Source organism: Anopheles merus, unplaced genomic scaffold, assembly GCF_017562075.2.
Source record: "Anopheles merus strain MAF unplaced genomic scaffold, AmerM5.1 LNR4000928, whole genome shotgun sequence".
NCBI classification, from domain to species: domain Eukaryota; kingdom Metazoa; phylum Arthropoda; class Insecta; order Diptera; family Culicidae; genus Anopheles; species Anopheles merus.
In genome coordinates this window covers 5156-26334 of record NW_024428508.1, presented here as the reverse complement: position 1 = coordinate 26334, position 21179 = coordinate 5156, and the positions used below count along the sequence as shown (strand labels likewise).

At 46.9% G+C, this 21179-nt stretch overlaps 1 protein-coding gene and 3 pseudogenes across 1 annotated transcript; all 4 read left to right on the top strand.

Moving 5' to 3' along the window:
* Positions 1 to 49: 49 nt before the first annotated feature.
* On the top strand, positions 50 to 7510 carry LOC121603220 (annotated as a pseudogene).
* Positions 7511 to 14638: 7128 nt separating this feature from the next.
* LOC121603218 (protein timeless homolog) lies at positions 14639 to 15543 on the top strand. The gene is made up of 3 exons (XM_041931915.1): positions 14639 to 14795; positions 14860 to 15404; positions 15528 to 15543. The coding sequence occupies exons 1-3, from the start codon at positions 14706 to 14708 to the stop codon at positions 15541 to 15543; spliced, it is 651 nt and encodes a 216-aa protein (XP_041787849.1). The 5' UTR covers positions 14639 to 14705.
* A 1106-nt stretch (positions 15544 to 16649) lies between these two features.
* On the top strand, positions 16650 to 18182 carry LOC121603217 (annotated as a pseudogene).
* Positions 18183 to 19606: 1424 nt separating this feature from the next.
* Positions 19607 to 21179, top strand: LOC121603216 (annotated as a pseudogene).

Sequence of the window (21179 nt, the reverse complement as noted above, 5' to 3'; positions counted from 1 at the left end):
GCACGAAGATGAGTGACACCTGCGGCTCGAAGGTGATCGAGTTTACCAGGACTCGGTCGTGCTGATCACTGGGCGAGCGGCTTCCTCGGCAAGGTGCTGCTCGAGAAGCTGCTCCGCTGTCTGGAGGCGCGCAAGATATACGTGCTGATACGCGGAAGCGCGACTACAGTGCACAGATGCGGCTGGAGCAGATTCTTAAGTCGATGGTAAGTGGAGGAGCGAACGTAGATGATGATGACGGCCACGCGCGTCCACGCGCCCGCGGATGTGGTTAGTGGGGCAAATGAGCGACGGGAAGCAGTTTGTGCGCACAAGTGACTAGGCCTGGCCGCGTACCGTGGAGCCGTTATGCTTAATTAAGCAAAAATTTCGTTATTGCGCACTCGCGCTGCTCAACACGCGGGCCGCGGCATTGCGATCCTCGCCCGAATCTGGGCCGCGTAGTTGGCACTTCAGCTCAGAAAAACTCTATTTGAGATAATTCTGTTTCGCTCCTCACTCCTGCACGCAATTTGCACTGCCTACCGCTAGATTTTGGTCTCATTTTCCATTAAGAACTTCTTTTTTTTTGCTAGTAAAACACCGTTCCTTCCCCGCATCGCATCACTTTCCCAATATCCGGGCATCTTGCTGTGTTTACTCATCTCTCGCTCTTTCCCCCGTCTCTTATTGCCTACAGTTATTCGACCGTGTTCGGAACGAGACCAAGGCAGCGAAGGCCCTGTTCGACAAGATCGAGGCGGTCGAGGTAAACTTCGAGCGGGACGATCTCGGCCTGGAGCCGGCGCTGCGCGATCGGCTCCGGCAGGAGGTGGAGGTCGCGTTCAATCTGCTCGCCTCGGTCAACTTAACGAGGCGCTCGACCAGGCGCTGGAAACGAACGTCGAGTGTACGCGGCGCGTGCTCAACCTGCTCAGCGGTGCCCGGCGCATCAAGTCCGTCATCCACGTGTCGACGTTCTACTCGAACTGCAACGGACGCTGATCGAGGAGAAGATCTACGACGACACATCGGGTTCGGCGGGTACGACAACATCAAGAGCACGTTTGCGAAGCTGCAGGACGACCACAAACAGTTCCTGCGCCGGTCGTGCTCGGCACCTTCCCGAACTCGTACACGTTCAGCAAAAAGTGCGCCGAGGTGGTGGTGCGCGACAAGTTCGGCCATCTGCCGGTGGGCATCTTTCGGCCACCGATAGGTAGGTAGTGTGCGGGTGATGGGGGCAGTGGGTGCTTAATGGGATCTTAATTTGATGAGAAAAAATGAACGGAAGAGATAAGATACAGATCGGCATAACAACAATTAGTGATCGGAGCATTGATGCAATTGAAAACACACGTCACCATTTTTTTATCGATTTAGCTGAGAAGTAGCATTGATAAAACGTACAATCAAGAGGAAATCCGGTCAGCCTACTAATAATAACATGCCAGACAATCTAGTTAGAATTGTAAAGCGGTGTCAGTTCAAAACAATAGGACGCTATCAATTTCCTTCAGACAAACGATAATTAAGACGATACGCTACCGATCAATGTGGATATGCTAATGCGAAACACGATAAAACACGCAAATATCAGCCGTTTTACACGCACCACGCTCCTCCGATCCGTTTTCTCGATCTGCAGTCTGCATAGAACGATACACATCTTATCACTATCATTGTACTAGCTTTTCCCTTTAATTAGCGTTCCAAACCGGTCGGTTCGAACTGGATTAATGAAAAGCAAGTGATTCGGTAATTTTCCAGCCCGCTCACGTGGCTTACAGCACGAGGCACTACCGCGTGTCTTTGATAGTGAAGGACATTGTGTTCTCCATTGCCTTTCGGTTCAATTCACGCGCCCGATTAACAACCACCCCTCCAAGCACAAACATTCGACATTATTGACCGGCTCTATGTCTCTCTATCTCCTTCTCCCTCTCTCTCTCTCGCTCTCAGTGACCTCCAGCTACCGGGAGCCCGTACCTGGATGGGTCGATAACTTCAACGGTCCGAGCGGCATGGTGGTGCCACTGTCCCAGGGGCTGTACAGTGCCGCCCTGCTCGATCCCAAAAAGAAGCCGTTCATCGTACCGGTCGACTTCTGCGTCAATGCGCTGCTGCTGGTGTGCGCGCACGACGTGAGCAAGTCGAGCGTCACCAAGAGCATTCCCGTGTACAACTACAACGACGACTGCAACCTCTGGACCTGGGACCAGGTGATCAACGGATTCTTCAGCGGACTCGGACCAATCCGGAAACTAGTGGCGTAAGTGTTTATAAAGCCAAAAAAGAAGAAAATGCCCTCTGGGAATTGAACCAATGTCTAACTGTCTCTCTCTTCCTTTCTCTTTCATTCTTATCTCACCAGAAAATACTTCACCGGCACAATCACGGTCAACCCGGTGCGGTACGCAATCTGCAAGCGAATCATGATGTTCCAGGCCTTCTGTTTGGATCTGATCCGCACTTTCAGTGGAAAGGAAAAAATGTAAGTAGTTTGCGCCTTAGCTTTTCATTCCCCCCGCCAAGGTCTGGTCCATGGGTCTAGTGGTCCTGACATAGTTTTCTTTTGTGCCTGTGATGCACCTACAGGTTTGAAGCAAGAATAGCGCAACATAACGGGGCACCTATGGGACGGCTCGCGGGGAATCCGAGGGAAAGCCTCGTCAGCTGTGCCAGTTTGTGGTCTGCGGCCTTCCCGCTCCGAGGCCCTCTATAACCAACGCGATAACGGGAACTCCACACTTAGGAGCTTGAGTTTTTATTTTCTCCAGCTCTCCTTCCCAGTTCTCCGGTTAGGATAAGGGGCCTGTCTATGATGGATGGATGGCGTACAGCAGCAAAAATAGGGGGGAAAATGGCACACACCAACCCCTCTGGTGTGTGCCGGACCTACCTACCTCCTTTAACTGATCCCCACTGTATCTTTCCCTCGCACACACTGGAAAGGTTTCGCGCGAAATTCGCGCTAGAGAGTTTGTTGCTCCGGTTTGGCTTCGGTGGTCTCCTGGTTTTGTTCGCGAGCAAGGGGCGATGTGGGGAAGGGTTTTCGCTGTGTTTAATCAATGGCAAAACTGGGTTAGCCGGCAAACATTGCGGCCTCTCGAGTTGGATGCGGGAACGGCGCAACAGAGCGCAGAGCAAAAATAGAGCGGATTGTAGTAGCGCCACGCAACCGAGCCCCCTTCTCTCTCTCACACTCTGGATGGGAAGGGGGAGAAGTTTTACGGGCCAGGCAAAGGAAAATTCGACGCAGTGTACCATAAATTAATACCGTCGAGCGGAGGACGACGTCGGCTGGAGCCTGCGCGGGTGGGGAAACTTGTACCGAATGATAATCCAAAACGCTCGCACTGGGAAGGTTAAGACTCGACGCCGAAGAGGCCATCGAACGAAATCGAGAAATGGAACGGTTGTGTTGTGTTGTTTCGCTCGCGCACACACACACACACCGCGCGTACCTCGCCGCCACTCTTCATTTCGCCGTTGATTTTCGCTCGTAATGCAAATTGCACACCGGGTTTCATAAAGCTTTCACCGAACGATCAAACGGGCACGCGCGCGCGCTCGCGCCTGTGTGCGATCGATGAACTCGATCCCGTTTCGCGAGTGACTCATCGGCAAGGGCGGGGGAGAAAAGGAGCGCTAAAGATCTGCAGGGGTTGCAATTTTTCCGTACGCTCAGCGGGTGGAGCGGTGTGGAGGCTTTTCATGCCACCGCTTTTGAAGCATCTTCGCCGCCGCGTAAGCCAAAGATACGCGCTTTATTAGGTGAGAGGAAGGAGAGAAAGAGAGAGAGCGAGAGAGAAAGCAAGAAAAACGGGCTTTACGATTGTTAAATCAATTCGAACCGTTTTTCTTCTCTTTCGTTTTGTGCGAGTGTATTACACGCAGATGGTTGTGTGTGGCGTTATTTTTTTGGTTTTACGTTTTTACCTTCTTTGTTTTAATTTTTGGGTCCGTCTGGGTGATGAGTTTTCATTTCGTTGACACAGAAAAGCCTGCTCGAGACACATGACGTTGTGGCGTACGTAACCGACATTTCTTAATTTTTGGTGGTATTTTGTTGTTGTTGCTCTGTTTGAGCTGTTTTGATTTGTACCAATTATAAGATTATTTAACGATCCGATAACATATTTATGCACGATGGCGTTTGCGAGAGGGGAAAAGAGAACAACAAAGCTGGTGAGGTGTAAAAGCAGTTCATTATTGAAAAGTGTTAATTACGGCCAGAGTGTGGCCTTCATCAGCAACCATTGAAGCGTATAGAGACAGACACAGATGTCTTAATGCTATTATGTGTGCATACTTCAACAGATAAGAGATACCGTTGGTGAATAATTACTGAAATTCTCAAATCAGAAGGCTTCATCTTCTAAAAACCGAAACATTTCCACTTGAGAAAAAACTGAACGCAAACGCAAATTGAATACAAGAACTATCATCACTGTTTGGCTAATTGCAACTGTTTTCTTCGCAAATCAGCATTATTATATTTCTTTTCTGCACCTCATCATTACGCGTTTTGCCCCCTGGGTAATGCAGCTTGAGTAGGGGGTAATTCAGCAAATTACTCTCTACTAAAAAAAATATCTCCGTTACGAAGGAAACTATTTTCACCATCTGTACCATGTGCAGACGCTTTGCTATTATTTTCTCCATTTTTTGCAATCAATCTTACTGTTTTACTATTAACCAGCACCAATCGTGGTGAACAATTCAAATAATGCACAAAATATCCCCTGCATAATGCCAACCGATTAAGAGCCACTGCCTGCTTCGAGAATAACGCAGCACATTGCATACCTCGCAGGCGCTTAGAATGTTTCGCAATACGGGAAGCAAGCGGGAATAGAAACGTTCCAGAAAATCCACTACGAAACCGGGAATAAAAACGGTTCCGAACACAACAAATGAATAAACAACCAGCAAAACACAACACACAAAATTGCTTCACACACACCGCTCATTTGCATACTCCCAGCGGAGTTAGATGGGCTGGTTTACGGTCCAGCACCTCGGCACCTCCCGGTTTGCTGTCCTGCAGGATCGATCGATCTCTGTAAGGAGAATCTGACTCGATACAAAATTCATCCACGTGCAGCCCGTTGACAGGGCAACGAACCCTCCAGCATCCCCAAACAACTTGTCACTGTCCGGCGTTGTTTGTGCAACATTTAAGCTCATTAAAAATGAAGCGAACCCAACCCGAGAATGCTGGCTGGCCTGAGAAAGGATCGAATTGGCTTGCTATTTTGTTTTCGCTTTGCGAGACGAGAAGGCTCTACTCTTGAGCTGTCTGGATGCTGGCTTCCAGAACGCACCAGCACAGTATTTCGTAACATAATGCAAGAACCAGAACAAGGGTCCGAAATTTCAGACGAAGATTATTTATAGTTTAGTTTTGATGCTTTCCTTTTACGTCACAGTCTGGGAACGCGCACAATGTTTTGTGAAGTTCAATCTGCGATCGATCGATCGTTTGCAGTATGTGTGGCGGGTGTCAGCTGTTGAGCAACGGCAACCGGATCGAGGTAATGAGTAAATTGGTGCTTGTACTAACCGCTGAACGCTGGAAAGGGTTGGCATTCGGCACGACACTGGCGTAATACGATCGCGACAAATCGCAACAAATCGTGTCTTAGCGCGGCAAGAACAAGCCGTTCCAGGGTCAACCGCTTTCCCGATTTGCGGTGTATTGAACCATGTTTGGCGTTTGCATGAGCCACCTTGCACTAAATGCACCGCAATAGACAAGATTCTTGAGGGTTGAGAGTTGATGCTGATGATGATGACGATGACTACGATGCCCTCGGACTCATATGCTGCTCGGACACACAGACACACATTGGAGTTTCGCTGCGAGGTGAATGGTAGATGGCCATGTCACCGAATTCGGACACGGTGCTCCCAAGGCAATCGAGCCGGGAGAGTTGCATGGCTGCTGCTGTAGCTGCTGCAGGTGAATCGATTGCATAATTAGCGCCGATCTATGGTGCCGATGAACCGTTCATACACACTGCTCAAGAACTGCACCGGGGAGGGTTTGCGATTGCAAAACGCCAAGCAATTGACGCTTAGGAGCGGCAATGGAAAAGGTTCGTCCCTTGCAGCGTTCTTTTACCGGTTCCGAGTAAAACCGATTGGGGCAATGATACGTAACAAGAAGGGCTTATGATTGCTTTTCTAAAGGCGACCCGAGATGAAATTAGCTACTCTCTGCAACGCAACGTTGTCTCTGAGCGGTGGAATGGGACGGTTAGGAAACACTGTTTGACATTTCTTGAAGAGTTTCACTTTCTGACGAGATCTTAAGCACTTTTAACAGCGCATATTCCCGTTGTCTACATAATAAAAACGTATTAAACAACCTCATATGATATCAGGGTACTTAAATCCCACTTTTTTCCAATAACCAATAACTGCAAAGGTTTACGATTTCTCCCTCACCCGGATAGATGGCTAAGCAACAGCCACACACAACCGTTTGACCTCTTTCTAATCTGCGCGGGAAGTCCATAAGGCACCACGCCGATCCTCCGCAATCCGTTTGAGCCCCCGTGCGCCCCTGACCGAGGCGCGTTGTCACGATGATGTAACACACTTTGACCCAAAATCAGAAAAAGACAGTGCGTACCCACCCGGGAAGGTCCCGATACGTAGTGTGGCCTAGTGGCCGAATCATCATAGCCCCACACATCACTGCCGGGGGTTCAATCCGGTTTTGGCAAATGCGCTAGACCAGCGCGCGCCCGCGCGCGCCCGAGGATGCTAATTTTTGGGAGCACGAAATCTCGCGACATACCTATTACATAGCACACACACATCGCGTTCGCATTAAAAATGGGCTGCGGCTCAAGTTATGTCAGCCGTCTGATGCGTGAAGGCTGTTGTTGTTGTTGTTTTTTATTATCTTTACTTTCGGTTTGTCCAAAGCGAACAACACTGTTCGCGAAGACCTCAAACTGCCCGGGCTACAAGAGCTCTTACAAGATGCAATTATTTAATTAGCTCTCTCGGTGCAGTGCTTTAATGTTTGATGATTGTGACCTTCCCTCCCTTTTGCATGTACACCTTTTTGCACAAGATCCCTTGACCCTTGGAAGTATGTTTGCTAATCTTTACCCCTCTCCCTCTCTCTCTCTCTCTCTCTCTCTCTCTCTCTCTCTCTCTCTCTGCGCACAGTATGCAACGATTGTTCTCCAAGATGGTGACGCTGAGCGAAGTGTTGCGCTTCTTCTGCCTGAACGACTGGAAGATGACGAACGACAACATCCGCCGGATCAGCGACGAGATGTCCCCGCTCGAGGCGGAGATGTTCCCGCTCGACATCAGGAAGATCGACTGGACCGAGTACTACCGGAACTTTGTGCCGGGCGTGATCAAGTACGCGGTGCAGCCGCGCAGCCCGCGCAGCCCCAGCATTGCGGAGCGGAAGCTGAAGGAGTCGAAGGTGCGGGAAACGAAAAGCTCAACAGCGGCCTGTTCTACCTGCTGTGGAGCTCCGTGTTTATTATTGCGCTGAAGATATTCAAAAACCTCTTCAACAAGGTGTGAAGAACTTTCCAACTCCAAGTACGCTTCCAATTTATTTAGGGTTCAATTTAAGACGGAAAATGGACACGAACACACACACTCATACACAAACAGACACACACCACACACACATACAAGCTGCAATCACAAGTACATGCTGATAAATAGGGGTAGTAGGTAATAAGGCAAATGGCGCAGAAGTATAGAGGTCCTGCCAATAAAAGACACGTCGCAAATTCACGTCGCCGCAATGCGCTTGCGCAACCAGCAAACGAGCCAGCCAGCGGGCAAGCAGCAACTATTTACTAAAACGCATAGTAATCAAGCAACAACAACAAAAAACAACATGCATAAACGCGAAAGAAAGAATTATAAAAAGTAAAGCAAGCAAACAAAAAAACATAACGGTAACGGAAAACATCAAACAACACGGAACAACAACATCAACAAGACAACAACATCATTTAAAGTATAGAATAATAATTACAAGCAAACAAAAACAAAACAAAAAAAGAAGAAAAAAAAAGAACAAAACCAACAAAAACACTTTGCCACTAGCTACGTAGAGCTAAGGATACCTGAAGTTCAGTGACAGAGATTTTTCCAACAAATGATAACGATTAAATTAATAATGAATAAAATAAACATTTTGTAGGCTTTTTTGTATCCGGTTTCGGGTTTGGTTTGCTTTGATTTGCGAAGTATGCGCTATGGAGTGTATCACAGTGTGGTGTGGTGTGTGTGTGTGTGTGTGTGTGTGTGTCGTGGGTTATCATTGATGATATCAGAGGGTTTTCAGCGTATCAATGCTTGGTGGCTTTCTGGTGATTGATGACGTCTAAGATATAGGAGGTGGAGAGAAGTGATACAATATAGTGGATTCATTCTAGTGATGGCGGGTACCAAAGCTGACACGTGCTAGTGATGGGCGGGTCGACCCACTACCGTGCGGAGCACCCGGAGCGCTCCAGGTCGTAATTTTGATCCGTGGTTTCAAGCCCAGAAAGGACCGTGATCCTCAATTCGTAGGATGACTATTTTGCTATCTGGTATGAAGTCAACTGAACTCGTTTGAGCCCACTAAACGTATGAACTCGTTTGATCCCACCAAACTTACTAAACCCACTGCACTCGTATGAACCTACCGAACGTATGAACCTATTGAACTCGTATGAACCTACCGAACTCGTTGCACCCACGGGTCGGGTCGAAGTCGCATATGCTTTGCTGAACCTATTGAACTCGTTGCACTCACGGGTCGGAATCGATCAAGTGCCGTCGGCCAAGCCGCACCTGACTCCGGGTCGATCCGTTTGTGGAGTCGTATGACCCATCACTAGTAAGTAATTCAATCTGTATCATTTCTACCTTTATTGGCTTTGGAAGCGACCCCGAACCCATAATCAGACGCTCTAGAACTTCAACTGATCTCAAACCTTCATTGTTCCTGGAACTGATCCCGAACCCATACCATTCCAGAAACTGATCCCGACAATATACCGTTCCTGACTCATATCAGATGTCCTGAAACCGATCCCATACCGACCCAAGAACCTACCGAATCCAAGATAGCTCTGAAACGCTCGGAATCATATCGAATCGGAAACAAGTCCTGGTACGCTACCTACCTGAATACCATAATTGATTCGCTGCGGAATCCGATAGCAGAAGATATAAATAAAAAACAAGAAGAAGTAGAAAGGGAATAAGAAGATGAAGAAGAATGCAAATAAGAAGAACACGAAGGGAAACATAACAAATATTCAAAACAAAAATGATTAAAATTAAATAAGCAGCAGATGGAGCAGCGGAATAAAAGGAATAAAAAAGCCAATAAGAAGGAAATAAATAAGATGAAAAAATAATTAAATACTGGTTATGGATTCAAGCCACGTATGGGACAACCCTTTGTAAATTGCTGCCTAATCAGTCCCTGCCACGTATAGGACTGATTATGCTGCAATGGATCAATTAAACCAGTCATTTCTCAGATGAGTTCACGAGACCTACGGATGCGAGAGGTCGTACTTTTGAAGTCGTCTCACAATTCACCTATCTTGGGTCAAAGGCCAGCAACGACAATAGCATGGAAGCTGAGTTGGGCGCAAGGATGCTGGCTGCCACCCGGTCATTCTACAGCATGAAAAATCGGTGCACCTCAAAGAACCTGTCGCGACGTACGAAGCTGGGACTATATAGCACCTGTATAAGTGCCTGACGAAACCCTCTTAGCCGCGTTCGAGAGGAAGATGCTCAGAAGCATTCTTAGCCCCGTATGTGTGGAAAGACAATAGGGGAGCCGTTATAACAACGAGCTATACGAGATGTACGGCGACCTCACTGTCGTACAGCGTATCAAGCTCGCCAGGCTCCGGCGGGCTGGCCATGTTGTACGCATGGAAACGTAGGACCTAGCCCATGAAGTATTTTTAGGACAGAGGGGAAAAGGTCAGAGAATTGAGGTGGCAGATGGAGAGGAGGCGCACCATTAAGGCCGGAATAACGGACTGGTAGATGAAGGCGCGCGACCGTGAACGGTTTCGAAAACTCCTGAGCGCCCGCAAAGCGATTGTAGCGCCGGATAAGTAAGTAAGTAAAAGTTGAAGCTTAAACGAATAGAAAATCAAATAACCATCGAAGAATAAAACGAAATAGGAGTGGTTTGAATCAAAATAAAATTTTATCAAAATTCCGCTAAATACCATGAATTGCTACACTCTCCCCGCGCTCATGAACTTGTGGGGAATGAAATCGTACATGCAGCCAATGTGTGGGAAAAGGCGAATAAGCTATATTAAAAGTCTCTATAGAAATTAGCTAAACTAAACTAAATATATGTGACGAAAAGTTGCAGAAAGGTTTAAAAACACTGACCTATTAAGATTAAGATTAAGCTTAAACGACTGGAAAATCGATTATCCATAGAAAAAAAAACGAAAGCTCCATAGCTTCAATGGTTTACTCAATAGATGGTTTTGTAACACATTATTATATTGTTGTATTTTTCTTGCCATGTGTTTCGCCTAGCTTTATGTAATCATGGCCGATATACCATTGTAACTTACTGAGCAAAAATCCATAAAAATGGTCCTGACCACACGCCCATACGCGGGTATCATGAGCTAACACCATCGTTACTCAAATCTCAGTTCGATTCCGGAAAGTAGGTCCGCCCAGCGTTATACGGAGTCGTTGGAATTGTCTCGAATCGCACGGAGTCGTCCGGAGTCATTCGGAGTCTGAGTCTTCCGGAGTCGTTCAAAGCCCTTTGGAGTCGTCGCAGTCGCGCGGAGTCTGTCGGAGTCGTTGGAAATCCGAGTCATCCGGAGTCATTCGGAGTCGTTTGGAGTCGTCCGTTATCCGATTACAGTCGACTCCGATCGACTCTGGACGACTCCGAATGATCCGATTCCGGTCGACTCGGTCGTCTTGGGATGCCTCTGACGACTCCAAACGACTCCGGACGACTTCGACTCCGAATGAATCGGACGACTCCAGGCGACTCCGGACGTCTCGGACGAAACTAGTATTTCGGACAATATCTGGAGTCGGATCGGAGTCGTGGGTGCGCTCCAAAGAGCACATCACTAATGTAAACAATCGTATCGCCGTTCTAGTCTTAGCGATGCATAACTTCAATGCGAAACCATACAACAATGCTATGAAAAAGCACTCAAATCGAGGAAAGCTCCTCTGTCCCAAGCGCCACAGATTAAGCTTAAACGACTGGAAAATGAATATCCATAGGAAAAAAATGAAAGCTTCACAGCTTCATTGGTTTGATCAACAGATGGCGTATTGTAATACTCATCATTATATTGCTATCCTTTCTTGCAATGTGTTTCGAAAAGTTTCATCTTAATGACCTATATAGCCTTCTAACTTTCTGAGTAAAATCTATATGAATGGTCGTGTGGTCAGATACGTGGGTATCAACACCAACGACCATTTCTCAAATCTCACTTGCTCAGTACTGGTAGGTTCCGTTGGAGTTTAGTATTTAAACAATCGTATCGCTGTTCTAGTTCTAGCGATGCATAACTTCAATGCGAAACCATACAACAGTACAGAGGAAATGAGAAAGCTCTCCTCCAAGCGAGGAAGCTCCACAGGTTGGGTATCCCACAAACAGATGATGGCGCCACCAGCTTTTTTGCTATTTTTAGAATGCATGAGTCGTTTGCCGTCTGCTAAACGAAGTCTTCTATATTCGTTTAGGTAGAGAATTTGAGGCGTTTAGAAGCCGTTTAGTGGTCGTTTTGTGGATTGTGGCACTTGGGGTGTGGCTACCCAAGCGCCACAGATTAAGCTTAAACGACTGGAAAATTGAATATCCATAGAAAAAAAAATGAAAGCTCCACAGCTTCATTGGTTGATCAATAGATGGCGTATTACAACTCATCATTATATTGCTATCCTTTTCTTGCAATGTATTTCGACAAGTTGCATTTTATTATGACCTATATAGCCTTCACTTTCTGAGTAAAAATCTATATGAATGGTCGTGTGGTTAGATACGTGGGTATCAACACCAATGACCATTGCTCAAATCTCACTTGCTTCAGTGCTGGTGGTTTCTGTTGGAGTTTAGTATTTAAACAATCGTATCGCCGTTCTAGTTCTAGCGATGCATAACTTCATGCGAAACCATACAACAGTACAGAGGAAATGAGAAGCTCTCCTCCAAGCGATGAAGCTCAACTGGTTGGGGTATCCCACCAACAGATAGCGCCACCAGCTTTTTTGCTATTTTTAGAATGCATGAGTCGTTTGGCGTCTGCTAAACGAAGTCTTTCTATATTCCGTTTAGGTAGAGAACTTGAGTCGTTTAGAAGCCGTTTAGTGGTCGTTTAGTGGATTGTGGCACTTGGGTATCCCACCAACAGATGGTGTCACCAGCTTGCTGTTACTTTAGGATGCATCAGCCGTTTATCATCTGCTAAACGAAGTCTTTCTAGATTCCTTTTAGGGTGAGAGCTTGAGACGTTTATACTCCGTTTAGGGGTCTAAACGTGGATTTGTGGCACTTGAGGACCAATTTTTTGTACTTGGGACCGACTATTCTGCAAAGGATCAACTAAACCAGTTATTTATCCTTTTCTTCTTCTTCTTCTTTGGTACAACCCAAATAGCCAGAATTGCTTAAGCAGCTCATTTTGGCACGCTAAAGATCGCTGCTCTAATTCGCCTTTTGCAGTAGATAAACAGCATCAAAGTTCTATGTGGGTCTTTCAAACAGCGCCTAAGCAGCTTCCTTATGCCACTATGCCAGGGATTATTTTTCTTTGTGTTTTATTTTCAGCAAGCGTCATATGATGAAATAAACAACAAGATTTTTTCGTTAAACACATGTGTATATTTTTCCTTTGTATTAATGAATTACACAAAATTTTACACAATTTACTGATAATTCACAATCACTTCACTCAATATTCATTCTTCAATTAACGAATCTAACTTGTGCAGCAGCAATGAGATTATTGCCGGCGTCCGTCTTTGACACTTTGACAAGAGCCAGTTCGTACTGATATCATGCATAAAAATCTATAAAGTTCCACCAAGTTCAGTACCCTTTCTTAACAAGCCTTCAAGTTCCATCATGAACCCTACACATAGTGCTGATCAGCCGCAAAGTTCCAAAGAGTACCATGTGCCTGTTAAAAAGCTCCATAGTTCCGCAAAGTACCGTGTATCTCTTAATCAGCCACAAAGTACGACATCAGAACAATTTTTCGTTAAACAGCCCTAAATCAGCTATAAAGTACGAGCTGGCTGTTTGGGAATAAGCGTTGTCGGTCAAGGCCTGCCTGTACTACTATGGGGCTCGGCTTTCAGTGACTTATTTATACCATAGCAGGATAGTGAGAGTCCTAGGTATGCGGGTACGTTCCATTATGAGCTTGAACCCATGACGGGTATGTTGAAAAGTAGAACGAGTTGTCGACTGTACACTAGACCGGCTAAATTTATTGCCTTTTAGCACCGACAAACCGACGTGACACTTCGAACAAAATGAGCTTCAAAGTTGTCTCCTTATTTCAAATGAAAATACGTTAAACACTAGCGCCATCTCTATAATGATTCGCTTACTACACTGACACAGAGAAGAAACTGCTAAACCCCCTTTTTGGTTTTCTTCGCAAATTCGTATGCGTATTGTTTTATGTACTTCTCACATCTTTGCATTGATTTGGAAACTTATAAAATGATTTTCCTGGTGTGTTTTGTCCAATAATTCTCACAAAATCTTGCCTCACACTTCCTTTGCCATTTGTATTTAGAAAAGTTGTTTACATCGAAGCAGCAGGGAACAGAGCTTACTTTGACAGAAGTGTTCGCCTCACTGGTAAATGACAGTACTTCGTGTGGGACACTTTTGTAACGCCAGTGTCATGTCGGTTTGTCGGTGATTTTAGTGCCAGCAGAGCTTATTAGTGGCTAACGCAGGCCTACATCGACACTTGTTGCAATAACAAAAATACAAGAAGAATAACAACTACAAAAGGGACAAGAAAAAGTAAGTCAAAAATGCAAAAGTAAGTAACAGAAGAATTGGAAAAGAAATGATAAATTAAAGAATCAGGAGTACAGAAGAAGAAGAACGTGTTATTATTTCGCGTGTAGTTGGCGTATATATTTCGCGGTACGTGTATACGCACCGTGTTATTTTTCCTGCTGTCACAACTGTCAAACGCTCCGCTTGCTCGTCAAACGTCAGTGCCGGAGGAAAAACCCGCGCATTTCAAACAAAACTCGACCCAACTTGCGATTGTGCAGTGCAGTGCGTGTGTTGATTGTTTGTGTTTATGTACATTTAGCGTGAAAATTCGCTTTTATTCACTCTATCGCGATGAGTGCTTACTTTGCAGACATCGATGCCGTCTGCTCCTCGCTCGGATGGATGGACGGCGAGGTGTACAAGATGGATCCGGAAGCGGTACAGGGGCTGAAGCACCTGATCTGGATCCTGAAGCAGGACCGCCCGGCGCACGAATGCCGTCGCTACATCGGCGGCAAGCGTATCGTGCAGACCGATCTGATACCGATGGTCATCAGCAACTTCGACAAACCGGACGTGGTCGATGTGTTGCTCCGGCTGCTGGTGAATCTGCTTTCCTACGCTGCTGCTGTACAACGGTAACTATCCGAAGGATGCGGCCGAGCAGCGGAAGTTCATCCGGCTGATGGAGATCTGCGAGGAGTACAAGGAAGCGTTCTCGCTGAAAAGTTTCTGGTCGGTGTTGGGCGATCGGCTCGAGAAGATTCTCCACACGGTATGATTAGTGTGTGTGGAAGAATGGTGGTCCTGTTCTCAGGGTTTATGTTCTCCTTTTCCAGGACTGGGCTTTGCGCAGCGAAGCGGACGGACTCATCATCGAACGAATTCTCGTGCTGATCCGGAACGTGCTGCAAGTGCCGGCGAACGTGGAACGAGAGAAGCGCTTCGACAACGATGCCAGCCAGCACGACTGTTTGCTGTGGGCGCTGCACCAGGCTGGCATACTGGACATAATACTATACATACTCGGGTCGCCGCACGAAAACCGCTTCCTCATACACACGCTCGAAATCCTGAGCCTTGCCTACCGGGAACAGTCGGCCGTCCATCTGGCGGACGCAACGCTGCAGCGTACGAACACCGAGAGAGAAGAAGACGGACGAGCTGTTGCTGATAAAGGCGCGTCAACCGACGACAGCAGCAGCTGCAGCAGCAGCAACGACAACAGCAGCCTTGGGGAAACCGCCCGCTGGGGGCGTTCGCGGTTTCGCGGCACGTACACGTTCAACAATGTGAAATCCATCTCGGACAGTGATGCCGTTTGCCACCAGTCGCTGGGCAAGATAATGCGCATGGACTTTAGCTCGGAAAGCATCGCCAGAAGGTGTCGTTCCGGAACGCGAAGGAAACGGAAACGTTCGAACGGAAGAGCATCTTTTCGGTGCGCTTGTTTTTGCGCGAGTACTGCATGGAGATTCTGCGCGTGTACAACAATATGGTGCGCCAGGCACGGCGCTACCTGAGCCAGCACGGGACGTCGGTGTCGGAATTTCATGACGATTCGTACCTGCTGTGGGCATACGGTTCTTTCTCGAGTTTAACCGGCACAGTGGGTTTAAAATTGAACTAGTGAGGTATGGTTGGTAGGGCTTCTTTCTGTGATAATGTTTTGTAACACGTGATACTTTATTTTCCAGTGAATCTTTGAACATCGACACGTTTCATTGGACGGTGACACGCATGGACACGTACACCGAGAACATACTACGGATAAAACACGCAAAGCCGTCTGGGCAAGGCGTTTGCATCTAACTATACAGGTAAATTCCGAGCAACGATGAAGAAAGCTGTATTATTAATACATTTTCTTGTTTTTTTTTTTTCATCACCGACGTACCGGGAGCTTCTAAACAATATGCATGCGCTGGGAAAAGATTAAGGATACAGCGGCTCCGAGCTTCTCTCGGTACTGCAGAACAACATCTTCTACGTCGTAGAGTATCGTGAAACGACCCTTCACCTGTGACGAGTTTCAAGGAAGCATTACATACAAAGTGAGTGATAAAGGACTGAATAAGAGATTAGTTTGCTTAATGGTTTTTGTTCATATTCTTTAGAGCTTACCTAAGAGATGTCATAGAAGTGGCGCATCTATTCTTTAGCATGTTGCAACGATTCTGCAAGGGCACGGTACGCGTACAGGAGGGTGTGAAAGCAAAGCGCAAGAAGGCTAAAAAGCAAACCCGTAAGAAAAAACAACCGAAGAGCAGAGAGGTAATTCAACATTGTCCTTTTTCCCCAACATTCAATTCATTTCGTTATTTCGTTCATATTTCAACTTCCAGGAAAATATCGAAAATCGATGGCTGCAAGAAGCGCCAACCATTGCCTCGTTGCTGGAAAATGGTGAATTTAAGCAGCAGGAGCTACCCACGCCGTTCGATTCGGCCTCTTCCGTTCCTGTTGAGGAGCAAAAGTAATAAATAATATATATTAAATATATCCATTTCCTTAGAACAAACTGAAATGCCTTCTAACATGCTCTTACTTCTTCCCCATCTTTCAGAGGAGATTGTTTGAGAGAATCCATTCGTTGCTGAGGAAAAAGAACTACGAACAGGCAATCAAAATGCTGTATGCTGCAAGGTACGCTCTTGAATATTCGATTCTTTCATTCACAACGTTTAATGTTGTTAATATTTAAACTCACGCGCCACAGATCGTTTGGACGACGAGCAGCCTTTGGCAGCGAGACTGCCACCCCGGATGAGGATCTGATCACACTTCAAGACATTTTCGCCGCCAATTTGTCTTCCGGTAATGGCTTTCCGCTCCGTAATCGATCGCAATAGTGTCGAGTAATGTTTTTTTTTCTTCCTTTTTCTAGCAACTGATGGGGACGATAATGATGGTGAGATGCAAGAAGATTCAGAAGAAGAAGATGAGCTGGAGGAGGAAGGTAAGCAGTGTTGGGAAATATAATGTTCTAGTTTGAAATATTTGTATACTCCTATTGTGTACGTTACAGAAATCGTTAAGCATGAGGAAAAGGATTTTAAATTTGAAGAATTTTCGAAACGGTATGAAACAATGATCCTTCTTCCTTAATTTATGTTCATTAAATTCAATTAAAATCCTTTTCATACAGCCTGGTAGACCATCGCGTGGTTTATGCCTGTACGACGGTGCTAACGGATTGGGAAAAGATCAAGACCACATGTCTGAAGGCGGCTGTGACACTGCTTTACCGCATTTGTGTCGAGCATAAGATGCCCTCGATGCTGTTTCAGGTGAGGAAATGCTTTCGTAATTGTCTAAGCGCTATATTTAATGCTATTTACCTTCAGGTGTCACTTTTACGCATATTTCAAGCTGTGCTGAACGCGATCGAGGAATGAGCATTCGCGCGAACTTCGCCGGCTTGCGATTTACACCGTGCGTCAGCTGCAGCAGAAGGTGCTGACTGGGGCCGAGGATGATGGTGGATTGCTGTTTGCCGAGCTGCTGTTTGCCAAAACGTCGCGAATCGCGTGCGCACTGGAAATAGGCTACGATGAGGTGTTCAACGATAATGGAAGGTATGCACCAATGGATAAACGTGGCTTTAAGTAAATTTTACGATGCCTTTTTGGATACAATTTCAGGAAAAGCACAGCTTCCCAAAAAGCATGGACCGAAGAGCAGGAACAGGAGCTGCATCGCGTTTATGGAAAATCAAGAAAATCCACAAACAGATCAGGGTAGGAATAATCCTCCTTTTCTTACTTTCTTACCGTGCTTGGATTGATTGTTGTGCTCTGTTTTTAGATGTTATCGACTGGCTGCTTGAAAATCTGATCGATCAAACGCGCACCGGCGTGGCGTGATGAAGAAGAAGCTGAAGGAAATGGGCCTTACCTTTAAGGCGCCGACCAAAAGAGCAACGCAAACCGGCAGCAAAAGGCTAACGCTTGGACGCCCGACGAAGACGGCAAGCTCGGTGTGCTCTACGAGGAGCTGCGGCTGGACAAAAACCCGCTCAAGAGCATTGCGGAAGCGTTCGAAAAGAAGTTACCCGTCGGCCATCGCTCGGCGCATGGTTTACCTGGGATTGATTGCAGACGTGGCCGAAATAATGCCATCGAAGCGGCGTTGCCAACAACGAACGGCGAGCGAGCGGTAGCGATGGTTCGTCGCAGGACGAGACGACGAAAGGAATAGCAATTCCTCCGACGAAGAGGAGGAGAGAGGAGAGAGGAGGGGAGGAATTTAATCAAAGCATCAACAAGCAGCTGAATGAGCCGCTCGTGAAGAAAAACCTGAAAGCGCTCCGTGGCGACGACATGAAGCAAGCCGTACGGTGGATCGTCGAATGCTTCGAAGAGGTTCGCAGTCTGTACGAAGACTCGGATCCATCGGAAGACACCGAGGGAGGCGTTCCGATGATCCGATTGCACCTACCCAAACCGCTGCCCTGAAGAAAGAAACCGGAATTCAAGCGTTTGCTACGGTCGCTCGGTGTGATGGACACTGGCCGGCAGGTGAGAATGATTGGCAGCTCTGTTCAAAAGGTTCTTAATGATTTATATTCCTTCCAGTTCGTGTACCATCGGATACCGTTTCAACTGACGCCGGAAGAGTGAAAAAACGCATATGGAAATATTAACTGCTTTCTGTGAAGCACCGACAGCAGCGGATGAAGACGAGGAGGAAGCGGGAGATCGAAGCGTCGTTTTTGCCTTCAGCTGCTTCAGAAGATGAAATGGATAGAACAACCACTAGACGACGAAGAACGCCGATCGATGTCACCGCTGATCGTGTCGGAAGAAGATGATCTGCAGATGAAGATCGTCCGGCAAACCCGACAGCTGCTACCTCCAAACGAAACCGATCTGATTCGTCCGATGCGACGTCGGAAGTGTCGCTAGTACAGCGGCGCGCAAAAGAACAAGCGCGTAAAGTCACAGAGCACAGCTAAGTCTTCAAAGCAGCGAACGTCTGCTTCGCAGCTCGCTGAGTCGGACGATGATGAGGTGAAAATAATATCGCCAAAGCAAACGCGGCTTGTTATTTCGGACGACGAATCGGACATGGATACTACCTCTAAGCAAGCAACCGGCGGTATATCCTCGCAGGGGGACGATGTGGGGGAAACGATAGCACCAAAGCAAACACGGCTTGTAATCTCGGACGATGATTCGGAGACGGAAGCTTCCCCAAGCAACAAACAACTGGTGGCGCATCCTCCGTGTCGGAGCTACCAGCAGAAGGCCAGAGCCCAGAAAATCGATCTAAATCTCAGAAAGGGCGCAGACGTGCCGCCGTTATCAGTAGCGATGAGGAGTGAGGAGGGGGAGTTGTACAGTGCGTACCAAACACAAACAATAGATCGTTATTATTTTACATAATTTTGATGTCGTAAAATCTGCTTCAAGTTCAATGTAGGTGTGAATAAAGTATAAACTTCTACTCAAAAGGATTATTTTATTTTTAATGTGTTTTACATAGTTTACTATGTTTGATTTTTTGTATATCATCGTTTCGAATGTCTATGGCCTTGATATCGACCAAACAATAATGCGGGAACCACGCGTTCGTTTCAAACAAACACGTACACCAGTGCTATAGGTTGCCATGGCAACGGCTTACATTGCATACCAGCTGCCCCCGTACGTTCTCGGGCCGTTCCTCCGTGTTCGCACGCTCAGTTTAGTTCAAACGTTCAAACGCACCAGAATGTCGAACAAACCGGCAAGACTGTTGCAGAAGTATGACCTGCTATTGGAACATCTGGACTTTGAGTACATTCGCCAATGCACCAAACGGTCGGGAGGTGGAAAATATCGTAAAAGTGTTACGCTCCGGCGAGGAAGGCTACTTCCCACAGCTTACCGCATTTGCCGAAGAACGTCTGAAATCGCTCCGTCCCGAGAGCAGGCTGCTACGAAAGGAGCAACCACTAGCGACAAAGCACACGCTGCCGGAGGAGCAATGGCGAGAAATCTCCAACAACCTGCAGGACTGGGAGCACAGGATGAAAACGCTGACGATGAGTACGCTCGGCACAGGTCGAGTCGGATGATACTACCGTACCGCGGATTAGAGGAACGTTTGACCCTTTCGCTAAGGAGGAGGAACCGGAAAAGGTACCACAATCGAAGGTGATTAAGTACTGTGATTACGAAAAGTGGGACAAGTTCGATGCCGACACGGAACTGCTCATGGATCTGGACGAGGAGCGGCACCGGGAGATGGTACGGCTAAACAATCAGAAAACAGCGAGCAGCCGAAAATTGTTGAGCTTCCTCCGGAGGTGAAGCTGTCGCAGCAGGAAAAGCAGGTGATTGCGGGAAAGCTGCGAGAAAAGGGGAACGATTACTTCCGCGCCAAAGAATTTAAGGAAGCGGTTGAGGAGTACGGCAAGAGTTTGGATTTGTTTTCCGAGTGCAGCTTGCTTCAATAATAGAGCGATGGCAAGTAAGTGAGACTTACGTTTGTATTTTGTCTTATACCCGTTGAGGTCTATCCCGGATAGTGCCTTAGTTAGCTTAGCATTAGTGTTAGTTTACGTACTGTAGTGTCGTAAAACAACCTTGATGTTTATTATCGCTGTCTGGTTCTGTTTTAGATATAATTGCAACGCTACGATCAGGCAATTGCTGACTGCAACCAATGTTTGGCTCTCGAGCCGCAGAATGTTAAGGCACTTCTAAGAAAAGCGCAAGCATTAACTTCCACCGACAAACAAAGAGAGGTACTTCGGCTTGATTCTTCTCGACCATTGTTCATTTTCGTCCTTTAAATCTTACTTTTGTATACATCCTAGGCTTACAAGGTATACTGTGACGTCCTCCGTATAGAACCAACGAATGCAGTCGCACAGACTAGCACATCTGCTTTGCGTCTTCAACTACCCGATCTACCGCCACCGAATGCTGTTCGTCTGACGATCGAAGAGGTGGACAATGATGTACCGGAAATTGACTTCCGGGAGCTGATTCGCCCGAAGAAGGTTATCAAGGACAAGCTGCCGGATGCGCTGAAACAGCTGAAGAAGGATACCGTCAGCTTGATACAACAGCAGGCACAGGCGCAGAACAACCGAGACGGAAGAGATGACACTGTTCCCCAAACCACCTCCAAGACGGACTCCACTGATAGAGGAACTGTAGCTTCATAG

Excerpts from the sequence above, each read along its gene's own strand:
- LOC121603218 (XM_041931915.1), top strand. The coding sequence starts at position 14,706 with ATGGAGATCTGCGAGGAGTACAAGGAAGCGTTCTCGCTGAAAAGTTTC. Across the intron at positions 14,796-14,859 it reads TCGAGAAGATTCTCCACACG|GACTGGGCTTTGCGCAGCGA; the intron begins GTATGATTAGTG and ends CTCCTTTTCCAG.